This window comes from Lycium barbarum, chromosome 6 (assembly GCF_019175385.1).
Source record: "Lycium barbarum isolate Lr01 chromosome 6, ASM1917538v2, whole genome shotgun sequence".
In the NCBI taxonomy this organism is placed as follows: Eukaryota; Viridiplantae; Streptophyta; class Magnoliopsida; order Solanales; family Solanaceae; genus Lycium; species Lycium barbarum.
In genome coordinates, this window is record NC_083342.1 from 10503883 (window position 1) to 10525926 (window position 22044).

Here is a 22044-nt window from a genome sequence, read left to right on the forward strand (position 1 = left end):
TCATACAAAAACAGTGTAAATATAACCTTTTTTCGTTGACAATTTTTTTTTTTAAAATTATTTAGCTTATTTTTTACTCCCTTCGTCCATTTTACTTGTCTATTATATTAAAAATATTCGTTTATGTTTACTTGCCATGTATATTAAAATTACTTGTCCATTTTACTTGTCTAATTTAAAAAATCAAGAAATAATTTACCATTTCATATCGATTTTATCTTTAATATTAATATTGGTTTGGAAAGTTTAAGAGATTCTTAGGGTTGCACAACTTTTGAAGTGTGGTTTATTGATTTTAATCATTATTTGACTAAGTAATAATTAGGAAGGATTTTGTAAAATTGTCATTCTAGTTATGGCTTCTTAAAAAGTGTGCCAAGTAAATACAAGAGAAATAAAAATGCACAGAGAGATTAATTATAAATACCACGTGGCTTTAAAAATTAAGTGTATCCATTTTTGTTTTTTTCAAACATTTTCCTTCATGCCGAACACACCTCTTTTTCTATCATTTTCCCATTTGTCTTCCTTTACAAGTTCCTTAAAACTAAGCTGACAGATGGCAAACCACTCTCAACAATTGTACTTAAATTTCTCTTCTTTCTCTTTTACTCCATTTATTCTTTGAGTTTAAGACCATTTTTTTTTTTTAAGTAAGTTCCTTAAGACTTTCCTCATGAATGTAGGGAAAATAAATTTCACAAATAACATTTCACATTGATTATCTCCTCCCATCCTCGAACACATCTCATCTTCACTCCAACTCCTACCCTCACCACCCTTCCCATCCCTAACCCCACCACGCACTCCAACCCCCCTCCCCCACTAGGTTACATATAACTAGTTTTAGAATAATAATTTTTTTGCTTACTTATTGAACATAAGAAAATAAGTAAGAACTCACTTGAAAACACTCCTTACACTGATTGGCCATGAGCCTTTTTCACCTTTTCCCATAATATTTTTCGTCTTTCACTACAAAAAAAAATATATTTGGCAACAATTTTTTTTTTGTTGCCATAGATTGATTATTGTTGCAAAAAATACTTTTGGCCAAAAAAAAAATGTTGCATAGACTTTTTCCAACGGTTGTTATTGCAATAACGCGCAACAACTTTTTTTGTTGTTGCCAAAAGTATTTTTTGCAATAATAATCAATACTATGGCAACAAAATTAAATTCTTTGGCAACAAAAAAGTTCATTTGCCAACAATAAAACTAAGTTGTTGCCAAATATTAAATTTTTTGTTGCCATATCTATACTTTCTTGTAGTGTTTATTTAAAAAAGTACTTGGCCATGAAATTTAGAATTTAAAAAACACCCAAAATCTTGTTTTGATTTTGTTTTTTTCACTTTCACTATATTCAAACCAAATACTTCGCAAAAACTATAACCAAAAGCAACACTAAATTCAACTCCGACTTTCAAATTCTTTTTTTAAAAAAAAAAACAAAAAATACTTCGTTTCATGGTCATAACGCCTCCCAAGTGTTAACTCACTTGAACAGTGGCATTTCCTTCACACCGAAACACCCCCTCACACCGAACAAAGTTCCTTAATTTTTTTTCTCTTTTACACCATTTGTTCTTTGAGTTAAGACCATTCTTGATTTCACATTCTAGCCTTAGTCTTTCACTTATTTTTTCATGGTTCTTGAAAATTTTAGTCATTTTTGCATGATTTTATTTTGTGCGTGTGTTAAGGGGTCTTTTTTTGCTTTGTGAATCTAAGGTTTTAAGCCATTTTTCTTGGTTCATTTAGATTGAATCTTGTTTTTTACACTATTTTAGTTTCTTGGGTGTTTGTTTGTTTCTTGTTTTTGTTTAAGGAAGTGATCATAAGCGGTTTTCTTCAAGACTTTGTTGGCAGGTTCTTGCACTGTTGTCATTTCAGGTAAAAAAAAAAATAAAAAAAAACTAAAATGCTCAATTGAGTTATGATTAATGTTTTATAGAAAATTGAGTTTATTGTGTTTTAGCATTTTCTTTAAGATATATGTTGTTCCTTCTAGTTGGGTGAAGGAGGGGGGGGGGGGGGGGGGTATAACTGAAGTTTCTTTAAGATATATGTTTTTGTTGCATTAAGCTGAGTTGTTGTAGTTTTTTGGTGTTAGATTTGATACTGAACCATTTTAATTCTGAGGTTTCACTTTGTAAACTCAACAACCTGCATATTTTTAGCATTTCTTAGCTAGTGTTTGACCATAGATTTTAGATCAGATTTTGAAAATTCATCGTCAAATATATGATTGGCCATGAAATTTGATTAGATTTTGAAAATTTATCTTCAAAATATTTTCAAGTTCCAAAAACTGGTCTGAGTTTTTGGGACAAATTTTACTTCCACTCACAAAACTTCAATTTTTTTCCAAGTAAAATGCATGTCCAAACACAACTTCAAGTTCCAAAAATCACAACTTCAAAAACTCAAATTTTCAATTTTCAAGTTTCAACTTCAAAATCTATGGCCAAACAGGAGCCTAGTGTTTGCTTATATGGAAATTTGACAGTTGAACCAGCAATTGCTTAGTGGTGGAATCCCCTATTATATCGTTTTCCTTATAAGGAAAATCATTCAAGTTCGTTGGATTCTGATTTGGAGGTTAAAATGATTCAATACTATTTTGCATGTTTCTTGTTCAACTGCTATGAGGTTTAAGAGTATGTTTACTTGCTTTATGGCCCATATATTTCCCTTGTTGTATTCATTGGGTCTCGACTCTCGACCACTGTGGTTTTCCTTGCAAATTTGAGATAATCATTTTTGTGTGTGTTTCCTCGTTTACTTAGTTGTTAGATGAGATAAGGAGCTCTTATGGGTTTTCAAATGTTTGGTTTATCTGTATATGCTAAATTCATTATAAATTATCTGTTTTATTCGTTGTTTATCTTTTTCTTTTTGTTGTTCTCCGAGAATCTATTCTAAATCTTTCCTCCCAAAGTTGAACATTTCGTTATTGTTGCCCACTTTTGATTGGACACTCGACTAGCTTTGTGGTGAATGAGGTCAAGCAATTTGGCATGTTGCTTTTATTGCAGCCTTGACGTCGTAATTAACAATTTTATAACCCTTACATTGGCCGTTACTAGCTACTCTCTATGTCCCACTTTATGTGGCACCGTTTGATTAGCACAAAGTTTAAGAAAGAAAGGTCTTTTAAACTTTGTGGTCTTTATACATTTGTTTGGCTATAAATCATTCATTAAGGATAAAAGGGGAATTTTAATATTAAGTTGTTTTAATACATAGATGGTGATAGTTAAAGGGAACAATAGTTCAGGTAGGAACAACTCATAGTTGGGGTGTGAACTCGCGAAAAAGCGATAGTTCAGGTGTGTTTTTGAACATTATCTCTAAAATGATTGGTCAAATACTATTTGCAATTTCTTGTTCAACTGCTATGAGGTTTAAACGTATGTTTACGTGCTTTATGGTAGATATCATTTCCCTTGTTGTATTCATGGGTCTCGACTCTCGACCAATGAGGTTTTCCTTGCAAATTCGAGGTAATAATTTTCGACTATGTTTGCTTGTTTCATCCCCAAATTTGGTTATCACCTTTACGTCATAGTTAGATAGATAAGGAGATCTTATAGGTTTTCAAATGTAAACATTTATCTGTGTCTGCTAAATTCAACAGAAGTTATCAGAGAACGACAAAAAGGAAAAGATAAATAACGACAAAAATGGATAACTTATGATGAATTTAGCAGACACGGATAAACCAAAATTTTGAAAATCCGATAGATCTCCTTATCTCATCTAACTACAACGTAAGGTGATAACCAGCTTTGGGGATAAATTAGAAACACAGACGAAAACAATTATCAAGGAAAATCTCATTGGTCGAGAGTTGAGACCCGTATACAGCAAGGGAAATGATATCTACCATAAAGCAAGTAAACATACTTTTAAACCTCCTAGCAGTTGAACAAGAAAATGCAAATAGTATTTGACCAATCATTTTAGAGATAACTGTCAAAAACAGACAATGAACTATCACTTTTCGCGAGTTTCACGCCCCAATTATCAACTATTTCCCTTTCCTAGATTCCGAATTTTGAAAAGTGTCTTAAACCTGTTTTCCAACTCCATCTTCAAAAATTTCAAATAAAGTGCTCTCTTCTTTCCTTTGCAAAAAATATAACCAAACACAACTCCATCTTAAACTTCAACTTTATAAATTGCATCATGTCAAAAATATTTGAAATCTATGGCCAAACACCTACTAAAAGTGTAGTTTATAACGACCAATGAAAGGGATATAAAATTGTTAATCACGACGCTAAGACATAAATAAAAGCAACACGCCAAATTGCGTGACCTCATTCACGAAAAAGCTAGTCGAGCATCCAATCAAAAGTGGGTGACAAAAAGAAATTGTCAACTTTGAGAGGAAAGATTTATAATAGATACTCGGAGAACGACTAAAAGGAAAAGATAAGTAACGATGAAAAGGGATAACTTATTCTGATTTAGCAGACACGGATATAAACCAAATTTTTGAAAAATACATATGATCTCCTTATCTCATCTAAACTACTCCCTTCGTCCCAATTTATGTAACACATTTTCCTATTGAGTCTGTCCGAAAAGAATGTCACCTTTCCATAATTAGAAGCAACTTAACTTTAAAATTCCCCTTTTATCCTTAATGAAATGATTGATAGCTAACATTTCTAAGGTTTGTTTTAGACCACAAATTCAGAAGTCTTACTTTCTTTTGTTTGTTAAACTTTGTGCCTAGTCAAAAGGTGTCACATAAATAGGACGGAGGGAGTAGTACGTAACGGCCAATGGGTGGGTTATACAATTGTTCATATCAAGTTATCCATTGTTGTCGTTATTTATCTTATCCTTTTTGTCGTTCTCTGAGAATCTATTCTAAATCTTTCCTCTCTAAGTTGACCATTTCTTTATTGTCGCTAACTTCTGATTGGACGCTCGACTAGCTTTGTCATGAATCAGGTCACGAAATTTAGCATGTTGCTTTTATTACAGCCTTGATGTCATAATTAACAATTTTATATCCCTTCCATTGGCTGTTACGCACTACTCCTTCCGTCCCAATTTATGTGGCATTGATTGACTAGACACAAAGTTTAAGAAAGAAAGGAAGGATAGGCACAAAGTTTAAGAAAGGATTTGTGGTCTAAAACAAACGTTAGACACTGTTTGGCTATAAATCATTTCATTAAGTATAAATGGGGAATATTAAAGTTATGTTGTTTCTAATTATGAAAAAGGGACATCTTTTTGGAACAAACTAAAAAAGAAAGTGTGCCATATAAATTGGGATGAAGGGAGTCGTTAGATAAGATAAGGAACTCTTATGGGTTTTCAAAAGTTTGGTTTATCCGTGTCTGCTAAATTCAGAATAAGTTATCCATTTTCGGCGTTACTCATCTTTTCCTTTTTGTCGTTCTCCGAGTATCTATTATAAATCTTTCCTCTCAAAGTTGAACATTTCTTTACTGTTGCCCACTGTTGATTGGACGCTCGACTAGCTTTATAATGAATGAGGTCATGCAATTTGGAGTGTTGCTTTTATTAATGCCTTGACATTGTGATTAACCATTTTATATCCCTTTCATTGGCCGTTACAAACTACAATTTTAGTAGGTGTTTGGCCATAGATTTCAAATATTTTTCACTTTATGCAATTTATAAAGTTGGAGTTGTGTTTGGTTATACTTTTTACAAAGGAGAGGAGAACACTTTATTTGAAATTTATGAAGATGGAGTTGGAAAACAGGTTTAAGGCACTTTTCCAAATTTGGAATCCAACTCCAAGTTGGATTTGGAAATTTTCTAACCAAACACTGATTTTGAAATTAAGTGAAAAATTATTCCGGAAATAAGTGAATAATTCTCATGGCCAAACGGCTCCTAAGTGTTCAACAATTTTAGATATGTATGACAACTGAATGTGTTGACAGGATGACGTCAACAGTTTTCGTAGATTCGCGATCTGTTGAAGAACCTAGTGGTGGAGCAAATATCAAACTGAAAAAAGGTCCTTGGAGTAAAGCAGAAGATGCGATTTTAATGGATTACGTCGCAAAACATGGGGCGGGGAATTGGAGAGAAGTCCAGAAGCAATCAGGACTTGCTCGCTGTGGGAAAAGTTGCCGTTTGCGGTGGGCAAATCACCTAAGACCAGATTTAAAGAAATGTGCTCTCACTCCAGAGGAAGAGTGTCGAATAATTGAACTACACGCTAAGATGGGAAACAAATGGTCAAAAATGGCTGCTGAGGTTTGCATCATGTCTCATTCCTTCTTTTTTTTTTCTTGATAACAACTATGTCTCATCCTTTTTCAGCAGCTACCTTATAGTTTCCGACAAAACTATGTGAACTGATTAAAAGCCAAAACTGCTATCTGATATAAGTCTTAACTATTCCCGAAGATATTGGTTACCCTTCAATATATAGTTTTGGTAAACAGAAGTATGTCCCGTGTTCTTATTACCATTTAATTCTTGATCTAACTCCCCACTTGGTTGCTTTATGTGGATTTGTGTACATAGACTATGGTGTCATTTTCTTGGTCATACTTACGGATGTACATTGGTCGGTTCGGTACGGCTTGGAACAATTTTTGGTTTGGTATTTTCGGTATTCGGTTTCTTAAAATAATCTATACCAAAAAAGAAACCTAATAAAATTCAGCACTGTTCATTTTTCTCTTACTGGTTTCGAGTTGTTTGGTTCGGATCAGTTTGGTCTGTTTGAGTTTACACCACAACAGAAAGGGTCAGAAACGACAGGTTGTGTGTGTGTATTATGTATATGTATATATTTATGAACTCCTTTTTTATAAAATAAATATATTTCATTAATTGCTTGGGCCAAAACATGCCATATACAAGAAGTATACTGAAAAGTAGAAAACATGGTTTTCTGCAACGGACACCCAATCTTTTACTTTGTTTGGTGGTTGCATAGCACTCTATCAATGAACTTCATGGGTGCACCAAAAGAAAATAAGGGATCGGAGGCTACTCCTCAACTTGATAAAATTCAACTCTATTCCTTCAAAGGCTCTCTCTCTATTTCTCTCTCTCCAAATTTTCCACATAAGTGATAGTGGAGCCATGTCCCATTCCCTTCTTCTATCGCTTTATTTCTGTAATAAGTACCTCCATATTCTGCTGAGTAAGATTCAATAATGGGTTTGAGTCGGTGATTGTAAACTTCCTTTATCGATCTTGATTTGTGTTTAAATTCTGAAACTATGGACCTAGCTTTTGGGAAGAAATGAGTAGTGTTGTTTCCTTATGTTCATCCAATTATAAGTTTCTGCCTCTCTCCAAGATTTCACCTCTGTATGCCCAAACCTTGAATATTGCATGCTTTTTGGATTAGATAAACCTTAGTGATGTGCCTCTATTGTTAAATCCCACAAGTGGGTCTGGGGAGGGTAGAGTGTACGCAGACCTACCCTACCTTGGTAGGTAAAGAGGCACAATTTTTTTTTTTTTTTTGCCTTAAAAAATTTGTAATTGGTGATCCTCATTGATATTTGTATGCCCAGATGCAGTCTGGTAAAACACTTTAAGCCTTCTTAACAATCAATTTTTCTTTTTCAAGTCTTCTCTACGATGAGGGAGACAACAAGCTGTACTTTACCAAACCAGTTTGGATGGATAGTCCACTGGGTTGGTTTGAGAATATTAAGTGTGGTTGGCAGGTTCATACAACCTTATCAAAAAATGGTTCAGTTATTGTTACACTTGCATTAAGGTTGGTTAGGAGTAACAATGAGATTTAGAGAACTATAATAGTTTTAGTTAACTCTTAAGTTGCCTTAATAGACAATTTTCTTACCATTATTGGAATGAGATGGGTCTGAATCGACCAAATATGGAGGATTCATATACTGTTCTGCAAGTAGTTTGGTTGGTTAGTTGTTAGTGCTCCCTTCCCGAGGACCTGAACATGTTCTGATTCAAATGAGTGGGGTTGATAGCCAGTATCTTTTCCAGGCAAAAAGGAGAGAATGAAATTACAGAGTGCTATCTTAATCTACTAGTGATGATTCCTATTTGTCGTTTTCTATCCATGTCCATTTTCCTTCATCTGGATGTTGTTTTAATTGAACTCTTGCACTATATGTTATTCAGTAAAAAATGGTGCTCGTATGCTTGGCTGAACTTGTATGTAAAGCATATTTGGAAATCACTTTTTTGTGGATTCTCCTCTTTCTTTCGAAAGACACAGTTTTATTGCTTTCATTTTCTAATACTGATTTTGTCTGAACTTTATCAATTTGAGTGATTGGTGCCAACCAACACATTCTTCAAAGTTGAATAATGGCTATTAATTAATTTTTTCATGGCCTTTCTATCCTTTCAGTTGCCTGGCCGCTCAGACAATGAGATAAAGAACTACTGGAACGCCAAACTAAAGAGACAACGGCGTGCAGGCTTGTCCATGTACCCTCCAGAAGTTAGTTTCCGGGCGTTTAGTGAGGACAAACAAAATAAGGAACTCGACACATTGTCTTCTGAAAATGCACATCCTGATGTCTTGCCTATCAACACTTGTGAGATTCCATCTGTGGAATTAAAATTTTTTGAACCTAGCCAGCAGTTGTATCCTCCGGGGCTTCTTGATATTTCTCCTAGTAGCTTTCATAATATTCCTGCAACTAGCATGCCGGCTCAGGATCTTAATTCTTCCTGCAATACTCGTTCTGTCCACTCAACAGTTCATCCGTCCAAGCGTATACGAGGATCAGGCTCTGTTCTAAATGTTAATATTGCTGCTAGTAGCTGTCTTGATATTCCTGCAACTAGCATGCTGGATCAGGGTCTTAATTCTTCCAGGAATACTAGTTCGGTCCTCTCAACAATTCATCCATCCAAACATATACGAGGTTCAGAATCATGTTTCTCTGGTCTAAATGTTGATCTTTTTCAAGCTTGTCATCGAAATCAAAATGACCCTTCTTTGGTTGCTCAGTCCTTGGGGTTCTCTTCGTCATGTCACCCATCATTCTCGGGTGAAACTCCTGGCAGCTATGCCTTTTTGAATGGCAAGAAGCTGGAGCTCCCTTCACACGAAACTTCGATGGCAAGTTGGGCACCACTTCCTCCGGTCGAGTCCTTCAATACCTTGATTCAGTCTCCTCCAAATGAGCATACTGATTCAGGCATTCTGTCACCTCGAAACAGTGGTCTATTGGACGCCATACTTTATGGATCACAAACATCCAAAGCTTCAAAGAATAATTCACTTCAGGATACTTATTGTGACTCAATCTCCCCTTTAGGTCATTCTTTAGGATCGGTATTTAGTGAATACACCCCTACCAATTGAGGTTCATTGGATGAGCACCAGCCAATAGCGACAGTTGTTGGTGAGAATGGTTATTAAATTAATTTATTCTAATTATCTGCACAGTTGAAAGTGTTTCAAATATTTATGTCATTTGAGTTTTCTATGATTTTGAAGGATGCGAGGTTAAGCAAGTGAAGGTTGATTTCACTCCCACTGATCGGAAAGATGATCTATCAAGCCACCATTTGTTTTCCGGGACTGATTGGTACTTTCCTTCAGCTGCTTGGTCCCACAACAGAATGGGGTAAGAAACATAAGGAATTCAAATATGCAGCCGGGGCTGTTCTTTTTTGATGATATTTCCTAACACAATTTTGGAAAAAATGTAATTTCCTTTGTAAACCTCTTCTGTCGTAATATTGTAGTCCTTTGTAAACCTCTTCTGTTGTAAACCTTTTCTGTTGCTAGTTACATTACTTAAACAGTACCTGTTACCGGTGTTTCAGCTGGTTATACTGTTATCACAAACTGGTTTCACTGCTACTGTTATTGGAAAAATAGCCTGGTTTGACGGGCTAAAAGTTCTGATCCGTCGATCTTGGAAAGCCAACTTGAGTTTTGACTCTCTCTTGTATCTCAAGTTGTCTCTCTCTCTTTTACTTTTGCATTTTTACATGTTATATTACTATTTTACATGAACTCGGTTATTGGTACATGTCTTATAGAAATGTGTTAAAAGTATTTGGTACGACTATATGTAGTTGTGCTATTTTTGGTGAATTTTCCAAAGTATATATAGTTGAATTTGTTTTTTTAGAAAAATCAGATGTAGGTCAATTTTTGCCTAGTCGCACACCAATTATTCAGTCTAGATGAATTAATTCACTTTCAACATTCACAGATTCAGAAATTTACATGAGAAGTACTTGCAAACCCATTAAATTTTTTTACTGATAAATAAATGCACAAACACATTAATTTCAAAAGATAACCAGCAAAAGTACAAAATTGAATATGTTGGTCTCTTAACTACCAAGTAGCGGTGGGATGGATAGGATTCTTTCATTCTTAACATAAAATCTAGGGTTAGAATTCAAATAGGGAGCGTTTCCCCTTTAATGGGCTTTATAACGGCGCAAATCAGAATTGATCAGGGCCTCAATGCAGGGATCAAAGAAAACATGGGAAATCGAGAAGAGAGGATATGTTTGTTTCTTCAGATATTAAAGGTCATTTTCAAGAACTGAATGTGTTGGCTAAGTGTAGCAGTAAATATCTAAGGAGCCAGGTTATTTTTTCTGGCCAAAAATAGATAAGATTAACTTTCTTCTCTTCACTGAACATCTCCCCTTCCGTCCTGGACAGCTACAAAGGAATAATTGAATAATCAGAACAACAATAAAAGCCACATTGCAAGATAAACTTTCTTTTTCAACAGTACGACTGGTTTGACTTGGCACAGAGTTTAAGAAAGTAAAGAAGACTTTTGAATCTCGCGGTCTTAAATTAACGATATTGTCACGACCCAGCTAGGGGTCGTGACGGGTACCCGGGGCTAGCCACCGAGCACCACTCGCTCTAATACTCATCTTACTCATTTAATGTTCTTTTACTGATTTTATACACGAATTGTAGGAAAATCATATTTTATATAGAAACATAAATACTTATATACATTTGCCTCTCGGCCATCAAAATAATATATACATAATAATAACATCTTGTGAGACCATCTGACCCACACTGCGTATCTACGAGCCTCTACTGACATACTAAACATATAGACGGAACAAGACTCCGTCGTGCCCAAAATATGCTTATATACCAAAAGAAGAATCATAAGCACCTCCGGACAATGGAGTGCTCTCAATCAGCTGACAGCTACTAAGGGTCTGGAGCAAGCTCACCTCCCTGTCTACCTGTGGGCATGAACACAACGTCCAAAGAAAACGGACGTCAGTACGAACATTGTACTGAGTATGAGAGGCATAAACAATGAAGAAAGACAGGGATAATATAATGTGAACATCAATATGAAACATCTGAATCTGAATGACAATCATAAAAGAAGTAATGCATGCTGTCTTACTCATACTCATCATAATCTCATATATGCATAATATGCAAGCTGCCCGTCCATATCGGAACGGTGTGATAATCAATAACATTAGCCCGCGTCCGGGGTACCATCTCATGCCGCCCACTAGTGGTGTCTGCCCATGCCAAAAGGTCATGGTGTATCCGTATAGCTGCCCGCCTTGGCGGTGACTGCCCGGCCAACTAGGCGCGGTGTAATATGATCATGACATGCTCATAAAAAAAATACTTGTAATAATATGCTTATCATAGTACATGCATAAGACTCAAGATCAACTGTACTCTGTCGGGGTGGCGTAAGGTCGTGATCCCCCGATTTCATTATGGAGCAATTATTGACATTCTGCCTCACCTTGAAGGAATTAGTACATAAGGTGGGTGTAATAAATAAATAGCATCATTATCAATATGGCATCATCGTATCATATCTCTTATCTCTTATCTTATATAGACATTTATGGACTTAGGCTTCTAGCTTTCCGGAAAATAGGAACTCATGAAGAGGAAAAAAAAAAACTTATACTATAGGATTCATGCCATTAGAAAGAAAGGACTAGCCTCACATACCTTAAACTCTATCTAATGTCCAACGTCTGCTTCTCGAGCTCGCAGGTCTAAAATTAAGATAACATAGGCCACAGTTAGATTATCCACATCACTTACTAACCAATCCAAGTACGAATGAAACTTAACAAAATTCGGGCAGCATTTCCCCTGTAAACTTAACAGTCCTCGAAATTCCAACTTAGCCAAACATCAATAAAAATACCAACAACAACAATACCAACAATATCATATCAAACTAGAATTAAATTCATTCTCAAATCACTTCCAAAACAGCCCACCTGATAACAACAACAATAACTTATCCGATTTCTCGCAGTTAATTTTGTAGTTCCCATCTCAAATTTTTGCTATGGCGGGGATGAATTTAAATATGCTTAAAGAGAATAATTCTTACCTTATATTCCGAGAAATGATCTTCTCCCACTTTACTTTACTTTGAAGAAAACTCTGATTTTCTATTATTCGGAGCAAACCAACGTGGGCATAACCTACCGTTCCTCATGATTTTACTTCAGCACAAAAGAATAATTCCTACCTTCGTCGTGGCTACAAGTTCCTCGTAAGAAATATTTTTGTTTAGATGAGACTAAAATATACGTATGGACCCTTTTCTTCTTTTTTTTGGTTGCTGCATAGTGTGAGATATGTATATATATATCTCACTTATAATTGAGATAGGAATTTTACTCCAATTAATTGACCACATGTCCCACTTAATTAGTACCTCCACTTGCCTTCCTAATATGCCACCCATATCCATGATAAGTATGAGTCACCTTTTGCTGCCACTTTTCCCATGAACTCACGTGGACTTTTGTCCACAGACCACTAATCCACTTATCCCTTGATTAATTATTTTGTCCCACTTCAATTCAACATTTAACCACTTATTCACATATATGGGCTGCCTTACATGACATGTGGATGCTATCCACTTTTCCATTTAATTTAATTAATTAATACCATAATCAACTCTTTATTCTTCCACTATGTATACCAATTTCTTGTTAACGTTTTTGTGTGTCATGAATTAACTATATGGATCCTATGCAGTACGTTTTTTTTTAACTGTCCAAAGTGACTTTTGTAGCATAAATTTTAATGCTTCACTAGTGATGAATAACTTTCTACGCGTCCATCATTCATATTATGCACCCTTGAGTCATCAATCCATTCAAGACCACTAAATTCCATTTTGTCGTAATTAATGCCATGTAGCAGCCCACGAAATATTTATCCATTTAAATCCTAATTAATACAATATTTAATTTCGTACTTTCCATATTTGTCCCGATATTTAATTAATTACTCACATAATTAATTTCTTGATCTCAGTTCACTCAATATTGATTGCTTCTAACACACTTCATATACTCATTATCATAAGCATGTGGTATAACTCTAGTCCATAGCCTCTTTATACAAACACCAAATATTATTTTCAGTCCTCGCTGTCACATTTTTTCCGTCTTAAATCATTTCGGAACCTCATCCCTTTTATATACCGATCTCTTTATTTTCATACCTGAATATGACCAAATCCTTCGAGCTCGGGTAAATTTTCTCATATTGGACGGTTTAATTTCCTGGTCCAAAAATACAGAATATTATAGCTTGGATCGTATTTCACTCAAATAAATTTTAAACCTCGACGAAACTTATTTTCTTCTATTTGTTTAACTTCTGATATTTACAACACATTTGTACCATCAATCTAACCACCTATAACCTTGGGGGATAACCTCATGTCCATTACTAATATCATTTAACTCGTACACTTTCCAACGCATGAGAACACGGGATGTAACAGATATGTAGAATGTGCCAAATGCCTTTAATCTTGTGATCTTAAACATGTCATGTGGAAAGTTAGAATTAAAGAGTTACCAGAAAAGAAAAATGACGTTCTTTTCGAAACAGACTAAGAAGGAACGTAAGAAAAACAAATTAAAACAGAGTAACCAATTCTGCAATTCACAGCTAGAGTTGAGACCAGTGTTTTAAAAGGCGTTTTGGGGGCTAGCTCTAGGGCGAGGCGTATCAAAAACACACCGAGGCATACAAGCAGGGCTTAAGAATCGTGGGCCGTAGCCAAACCTTCCGGCCGTTCGCCTGGGCGTAAGCCCCAATATTCTAGGTGTTCATCTAAGGTGTAAGCTCCGAGATCTTTTCCAAATTTGAGCCGAAATTGCTTAATCAAATTTTGTAAAAAAGTTAAATATCCAAAAGTTAACTCATAGTAAATTCTCAAACTAAAAATCTCAAAAAGTCAAAAGTTTTTTCTAATTGATTCTCCTAGTTTCATAATTGTAACACCTCGTAGCTTTGGGCGAAAGTTTGACTCATAAGATGATAATATAATGGAACCAATATGAGGGTTATAGGAAGTGTTTTGAAAACCAATTAAGTCATAAGAAATGTCTTTGGGCAAAGAAAAGTTGGAAGCCACTCTATGGGGCATGTTTGCAAGTGAGTTTGTAGAAGGTCTTACTTCCTACGACCATAACCCCTCTATTAATTTGTAATTTGGGAAACCTTCCTTGATAAAATTTGTAGCCCTTTGAAATAGATTTCCAACGGTATATTATGGGTCTTGAACAGAGCTTCGTACAAAGAGTTATGCCTATTTTACCGAACGCTGTGCAGAACCGACACCTGCCGCTTGTGAGGGCGCGTGCAATGGCCCCGCGCAGCACGCCGATCGCACAAAAACCCCTTCTCTGACTAATGATCTGAGTATGGTCGTGCGCTGCGTGTGCGTCGCGCGACCATTGCATAACAGGGTCAGTTTCGTGTCAAAAGTCGGGTTTACGCGTTTTTTTGTTATATTTGGGATTTGGGGTTTATTTCCCCAACACCCCATCCACGAAAAATCTCTCTAAACTCAGAGACAACAAATCCCAAACTTCAAGATCTTCCAAGGTAAGTTTTTATCATGATTCTAGGTTGAATCCAAGTCCCCAAAACCCTTCTAATCCATAGAGTTATGATTGGAATATTATTATTGGATGTGGAAACCCTAGAACCCGAATTCAAGAGGATTGGACTTCAAAAAGGTAATGTTTCTACTCCCTAATCATTTATAGTTGTGAATTGATGAATTCTTGGGAGAATAGTAAATGGGTTTGATAAAGAGGATTATATGAACTATGCTAGAATTTTGGATTGTTGACTTGGGATTGTTGTATTCATATGGGTGATGAATGTTGACACCCAATTTTGTCCCTCCTTTATTTAATTTATTCGGGTTTCTAAATTTACTAACGAGCTAAATACTTTATTTTTCACAATATTTTATTGCTACTACTATTAATATCACTACTTTTATTTTCAACATTATGAGCATTACTTTATCACAAATTTTAAACAGTTAGTCATCGTTTCGTTTTCGGGTTTGGAATCGTTAAATTAATTACTAGACAACACTTTCTAAAATCCTTATTTTTCTACATATTAATTACTATTTATCTTCACATAATAAATATTGTACTAGTTACTGAATTAGAAGCCCGAAAATAATTAAAATAGCGGAGGAAGGACCAACAATTTTCAGCCAAATTAATGGCCCAAAATACAAATACAATATTATCTTCCTACCAAATAAACAACCCACATTTTTATACCCAACCCACATTTCAACCCATATTTAAATTAATGGACCAGCCCAAACGGACCAGCCCAATCCTATTTTTACCCGACCCAATCCCCTCCTTTACTCTAATCCCTCACTCCCTTTCTTTTCTTTCTCACCCGCCTCCTTCAGCCTCTTCTCTCTCTCTCTTTCTCTTTTACCTTCATCTCCGCCGCTCCTCTGTTCTCTCTCTCATTCCCCTCCCACGTTACTCTCCACTTTCATCTCTGCCACCTCCACCTTTCTTTGTCCCCCACGCCTGTCCTTCACTCTCCTTCCACGTTCCCCTCATCTCCACACCTGCTCCACTTACCCCTGTTCCCCACGCCATACTCCTCCCTGCCACTTCCACCTTCATATCTCGCTGTCCCCCACGCCTGTTCCCCGCGTCGTCTCTCTCCCACGCTCCTCTCTTTACTTTAATACAAACAAAACCCTATAAATGGGATCCTAGTTGAATCGTTTAAAAGGGGGGGAGGAATCCGAACATCAGAAGAGGATTTGGAACCCAGAAAATCCCTTACAAAACATCAATTTTGATCAATGATATAGCCACATATTACTCTATTTTTTTTTACTTTCGAACCCGAAGCCTTAATTACTTTAATCGTTTTTTCGAGTTCGAGTAGATTCGACGACCTCGACGTCTCAGTTCATTGCGCACAAAACAGGTGAACCTCGATACCTTTATCACTTCTAATCTTTAACTTCTGCTTTTAGTTAAATTTTAGCTGATTCTGCTATTTAGTAATTATGTAGTTTTCTGTGTCGTCGCATTATTCCTTTGATGTTTGGGAGCTGTTAGGATAGAATTTTAGTCGCAAAAAAAAAAAATGAACGTGGAAGGTGTATACTGTAGTTTGGATGTCTAGATTGAATTCCCAGAACTTAGAATCCATTTAGAGCTGAATATACATGTGGTATACAATGAGCTAACAAGGTAAGAAGAAGATATACATTCGGTATACACCCGATATACACACCCTGATACATATTCTAGGTATACTGTCTATATGGTTAAAATAGGTCAACACTTTCCCTCGTCCACTCTATCTGTTAAGGTAATATAACTGGATGTGGACGCAATCTGTTTGGGGTGAGATATGATGAAGTGATTATATAACATGTGGATGTTGTTTGCTAGTTAATTTGATACTGCCTAGGCTCAGTTTTAACAAAAATACATTATTTCAGACCATGAGGTTGTAACTCTCCCCTCGCACTCGATCAGTTTAAACCACATAGAAGAAGTAGAATATAGCAGTCCTAAAATCTTCCATGTTTCTTTTCTTGCTTTCACAGTCTGGTTCAGTTTTTTCTATTTATTCAATGTGGGGATTGGCAGATGATTAAATTATGATGAGATTAATGAGTGTGTTTTAAGGGGATACATTGTTTTGGTATAATTGCTAGCAAAGTTAAGCTATAGTTTTGTTAGTTTGACCTGGTCCTTTAAGTAAAAAAAGACTACTTGTGTATTCATCCGAATGACTCATGTTCAAACTATGAAGCCTCTGCAATTAACATACTGTTAGCATCAATATTGCAGATTTAGAACATGTTAATAAGGTCGAACAACACTTTAGATCTAGCGTCAGTACTTTCAAATACATGCTGGGGCTATGCTTAATTTTGAAAATATATTTAAGGTTTCCCATTGATAAAACACGCTAACTGTACGCTATATGATCACTGCCTGTTGAGTTGAATCTGTCTAAGTTTACTTATAAGAATTGTATGAATCATATGAGTATACGCCTTTGGAGGACATTCGCTCGAACTTGTAAGAATGGTGAAGTTGCTGCATCTAGTTAACATGTCGAAATGGGAATGCCAAATATGCATGTTCACTTGATTATCTATTTTTTGAAGCATGTCAAGATACCTGGGTATTCTCTCTGGTTATGCATGTAATTGTGTTTTGTATTTGCTTTGGCATATTTGTTTTAGTTTGGAATATATGAGATGCCCACGAGTTTCTTCCCTCTTTCTGCACATTTTGAATTTGCTCGTGTGGGCTTGTCCCTTCCCTACTCTCTTGTTTATCAATGAGCATGTTTATGTGTTTATGTTTTTTAGGTCCACATATAGGTTTTAATTTTAAAATGCCTGACCTTAATCATACGCTAAGTCAGTCCCTTTATGTCATTTGCATATTTCCTAGTTCTTTCCAAAATTTCTATGTGGCCTGAATCTTGTCTATGGGATAGTTGCTGGCGTGGTAACCATGTCTGGAGATTCACTTCTTTGGATAGATGATAAGTGTGTAAATTACATTAGCATGTTTGGGTTGAGTTTTGTATGAAGGTTCATTTTCCTGAAACTGAAACTGGAACTGTCTAATTGGTGCCCTCTAAATCAGTGTGTATGAATCATTACGTTGTGCAACTCATGAACTAACAATATCACTAAAAAGAGTTTGTGTGCTGTTCCCCATACTGCGATTGTTGCCTTGCCTGAAATTCATATCGTTGATCTTGTCATATGTAAACATGATTCAGTCCAGACTCACTCATGTAATCCTATTGTGACCCTCACGTAAGCTAACATATTTACCATTTTCATCCCATTCCTGAACATGATACTGCCTGTATCTAATATGTGCAAAGATTCCAAAAGATGATTCCGAACTTATCACGACCATTTACTGCTTTGCTATTAATTTTACAGCATGGTTGTGGTTCTGCTCAGTTCAGCTGAGATTGTTGGCCCTTTTGTGACTTGAGATTATCAAATCTACTAATGCCCATCTTAAGTACATATGTCATAGACTAATTCCTTGAAATATCTGCCTAAATGACATGCTTGCTAGACTATGCGTTGAATTATATTATGAGTGTTTGGACTGGACTACCTGTCGCTGCCTGCTGTCTTCCTATTTATGACACAAAATGCTGTGGATTCTGTTTGTTTGCCTATGCTGATTAAAACACACGATGTGTGGCTGTTTGAGTTTCTGTCCATGTCTGAGGATTGCCTATTGGTATGTGTGTGGTGGCTAATCTGTGTAGGCATGGATTATACTTAAGTATACGTAATATATATATAATTTACGAAGTTGTTTGAATTTATATTTTTATGTTTAACTCATTGATCGTATACTAATCTTTCTTTCATTCTTTTTCGCATGAACATCGCATACGAGTTCGAGGGGACTCGTCTCCTCCTCCGCACTCAGTATTGGGCTAAAAACCCGATAAAATTCTCCTCTCGAGTCAGTCCATTTGCAGCCAAGGAATTCTGGGCCAAAACCCACTAACAAAACAGACTGTAGCAGCAGTCCATGAAAAATGGATTAAACCCATTAATTTTATTTTATGCTTCAGCTTTATTTTATGCTTAACTTGTATTGTTTTGACTAATACTTTATCTTACTCTTATTTCTATTTGGCTTAGATGAATTATAAGAGAATTGGCATAGATGGTTTTGGGAATAACGGGTAGTTAATTTAAAGAATACCAAATAGTTAATTCCTTAAGATTTCATTTTTTTTTTTTTAGGTTATTCATAATATCTACAATATCTACTTTATTAGAATAATAAATTTTCAAATAACATGACTACACATTTTAAGTTAAAAGAATCAAAATTCACTCTTACTATTTTATGATTTAAAACGTCACAAATATTACACTACGTTAGCTTATTCTAAGAAATAAAAGTAAACTAATTCAACGAACAATTCTGTCACTTTATTTTCTTTCCAACACTTAGAAATACATATTTATTTAGAACAACTTTTAAAGCTTTTATTAAATAACTCTTTTAAGTTTTAGTCATTTCCCCCACATATAAACATTACATGTCCATTTTTTAAACCAAACTCTTTATGCAACTATTATTTTTCTTAAAAATCTTATTTTATGCAAATTATTATGTTTTTCTATAAGTATTATTTTTAAACAATACTATTATACCATCGTTTAAAAATTTAACAACATTTATGAGTCGTATTTTAAAATAACATTAGAAGTATTCTTTTATATAAATTATTATCTTCTACAAATTCTATTTTAAACAACATTCTTATCTGTAATTTTAGCTATATTTACAAAACCACTTTCTTTTTCTATAATACTATATTTACACTTAACCTAATTAAATTTTAGTCCGGTCGGTTAACCATTGTTAATGGGTCTTAAAGGATGCCTAATACCTTCTCTTTAGACTAATTGAACCCTTACCTAGAATCTTTTGGTTTCGTAGACTTTACAATAATATCAACTTTAGATAATTACTTTAATCAACTTTAGGCGTCCTAATTCACCGTAAATAATTAGGTGGCGACTCCTTAACATAACACAAACAAAAAAACAGGAATCTCCAATATGTCGTACTTCTAAATTTAACTCTCACGGGTTAAAATGGCGTGTGACATTGAAGAATGATGTTAATTACATCTAATTGAGATTGTAGAATCAGCTAGAAGTAATAGAATGGGGATTGGGTGAATAAAACACCATTAATGAAGGTTGTGGAGCTTCATGCCCACCAAATGTTTGATAAAATGCTTAGATGATCAAAGCATGAATATTGTTGCTAATATAGAATCCCTATGACCTGTATTGTTATAGATTAAAGTTGAAGGGATTGAAAGACATTGTGATACGCTCAAAAGCAGGAAGTCAAGGTATGTAGAGCTTCCATCCACATGTGGGAATCTCCACGTTCTTCCCCATGCTCTGTTTCTTGATATCCATGAAGTTCAAATCCTAGGGCATTAAACCCAACATATTGGTAGCCCGTATTTATGTATTTATGTACATGAATTTTGTATCTATATTCGTTATTGTATTCCTAATCTTCCATTACGGTTATTAGGAACCCTAGCTTAATCCATGAATCATGAATTCTTCCTCATGTGTTCTCATTATGTTCATATGAAACTTTATGATTTTATTTTGCAAGTTACAAGCATGTTTTCAAGTAAATTACATATATATGATTATGAACTATTGTTATTACTCATGAATCAAGAATATGTTTACAAGTTATTTCATGAAACCATGTTTACAAGTTATTTCATGAAACCATGTTTACAAGTTATTTTCGTGAAGTCATGATTACAAGACAAGTACAAGTTAATTCACGAAAATCATGGGCTTCTTAGCCAACTATATCATGTTCATGTTTTTGGGAGTTGCATGAATTACCGAGAAGGCTCAGATAGCCTGAAACTATGTAGCCACCATAGGACAAGGATCTCTCCGCCCAGTTAGGACGATACCTTAATTTTACACTGAATGGATCCATCAGGCACGTTACCACCTTATACCCTGGCAAGGTATAAGGGCTCTGCTGGTCCGGCGAGGTACCAGACTCCACGTATCTACGTGGTGATATCATGTGTCGGTTTATGAAATGCTCTCCCTACTTATCATGTTTTACTCATGTTATATATATATATATATATATGTACTCATGTTCATGTTCATGTTCATGTCCAGGTTTTCAGTTTCAGTTCTTATCATGTTATTCCATGTCCCATGTTATTTCTTTCAGTTGCTTTACATACCATTACATTCAATGTACTGATGTCCCCTTTTATTGCCCGGGGGCCTGCATTTCACGATGCAGGTACTGATATACAGGATGACACATCTGCTCAGTAAGACAACATTCGTATCAGCTTATTGGTGAGCCCCATCTCATTCGGGGTTTAGTCAACTTTTGTTTTATGCTTAGTTATGCATCTAAAGTATGCTGGGGGCCTTGTCCCAGCAAGTATGTTTTCCAGTCAGACTCATGATAGAGGTTTCATAGACTAGACAAGTCAGTTATGTCATGTCAGACATTCAGAGTCGTATAGCCATTTTGGCTCATTCATGTTATTTCCGCACTCATGTTTAAACAAGTATTTTTATTAAGTATTATGACTTACTACATTTTATAAAGGCTCATCATGCATTCACGTTATATTCCGCTTATGTTATGTATCATGATGATTCAGCAGGCCATGTGGTTCGCTCGGTCACATGCAGTCAGGCACCGAGTGCCGTGTTACGTCCAGGCCATGGTTCGGGGCGTGACAAAGCTTGCAGCTCAATTGGTAAGAGGCGATTCCCTTTGGGGAATGTAAAGGAGCCTGAGGTTCCGGGTTCGATACCCCGTAGCGCTGCAGCGTGAAGAAGGAGTATGTGCGAACTGGCTGTACCCTGGCACAGACAATACCAGTGCATGTCAGATCATGGGCCCATCAGGGGTCGGGCCCACCAGGGGTCCCCACAATAATCTTTCTCTTTGTGTTACAGAGTAACATATACCCTTTAGACCTAATTTCGCAATTTTACCATGCTTGCATTTTCCTTCTTTATGCTTTATTTTCTCCAAGATTTTTATGAGCATTCTTCAATTTGTATTTTTCAGGATAGTCTTTTGTTTTAAAATTTCTTTTGATATCTCTCTAGTTTAGATAATGTTTGAAGACTCTATTCTGGCTCTTTGTATTGTAACGAGTAT

General features: G+C 35.6%; 1 protein-coding gene and 1 long non-coding RNA gene across 2 annotated transcripts; one reads left to right on the top strand and one right to left on the bottom strand.

The window, feature by feature from the left end:
* Positions 1 to 2064: 2064 nt before the first annotated feature.
* Positions 2065 to 9887, top strand: LOC132600746 (transcription factor GAMYB-like). The gene is made up of 3 exons (XM_060314108.1): positions 2065 to 6261; positions 8363 to 9368; positions 9464 to 9887. Exons 1-2 carry the CDS (start codon positions 5920 to 5922, stop codon positions 9326 to 9328), a joined length of 1308 nt encoding a protein of 435 aa, XP_060170091.1. The 5' UTR covers positions 2065 to 5919; the 3' UTR covers positions 9329 to 9368; positions 9464 to 9887.
* A 1037-nt stretch (positions 9888 to 10924) lies between these two features.
* On the bottom strand, positions 10925 to 12568 carry LOC132599546 (uncharacterized). Its single transcript, XR_009566871.1, has 3 exons — positions 12348 to 12568; positions 11954 to 12000; positions 10925 to 11208 (listed from the first exon to the last, which is right to left on the bottom strand). It is a non-coding gene; the product is annotated as an uncharacterized LOC132599546 (long non-coding RNA).
* Positions 12569 to 22044: the final 9476 nt, after the last annotated feature.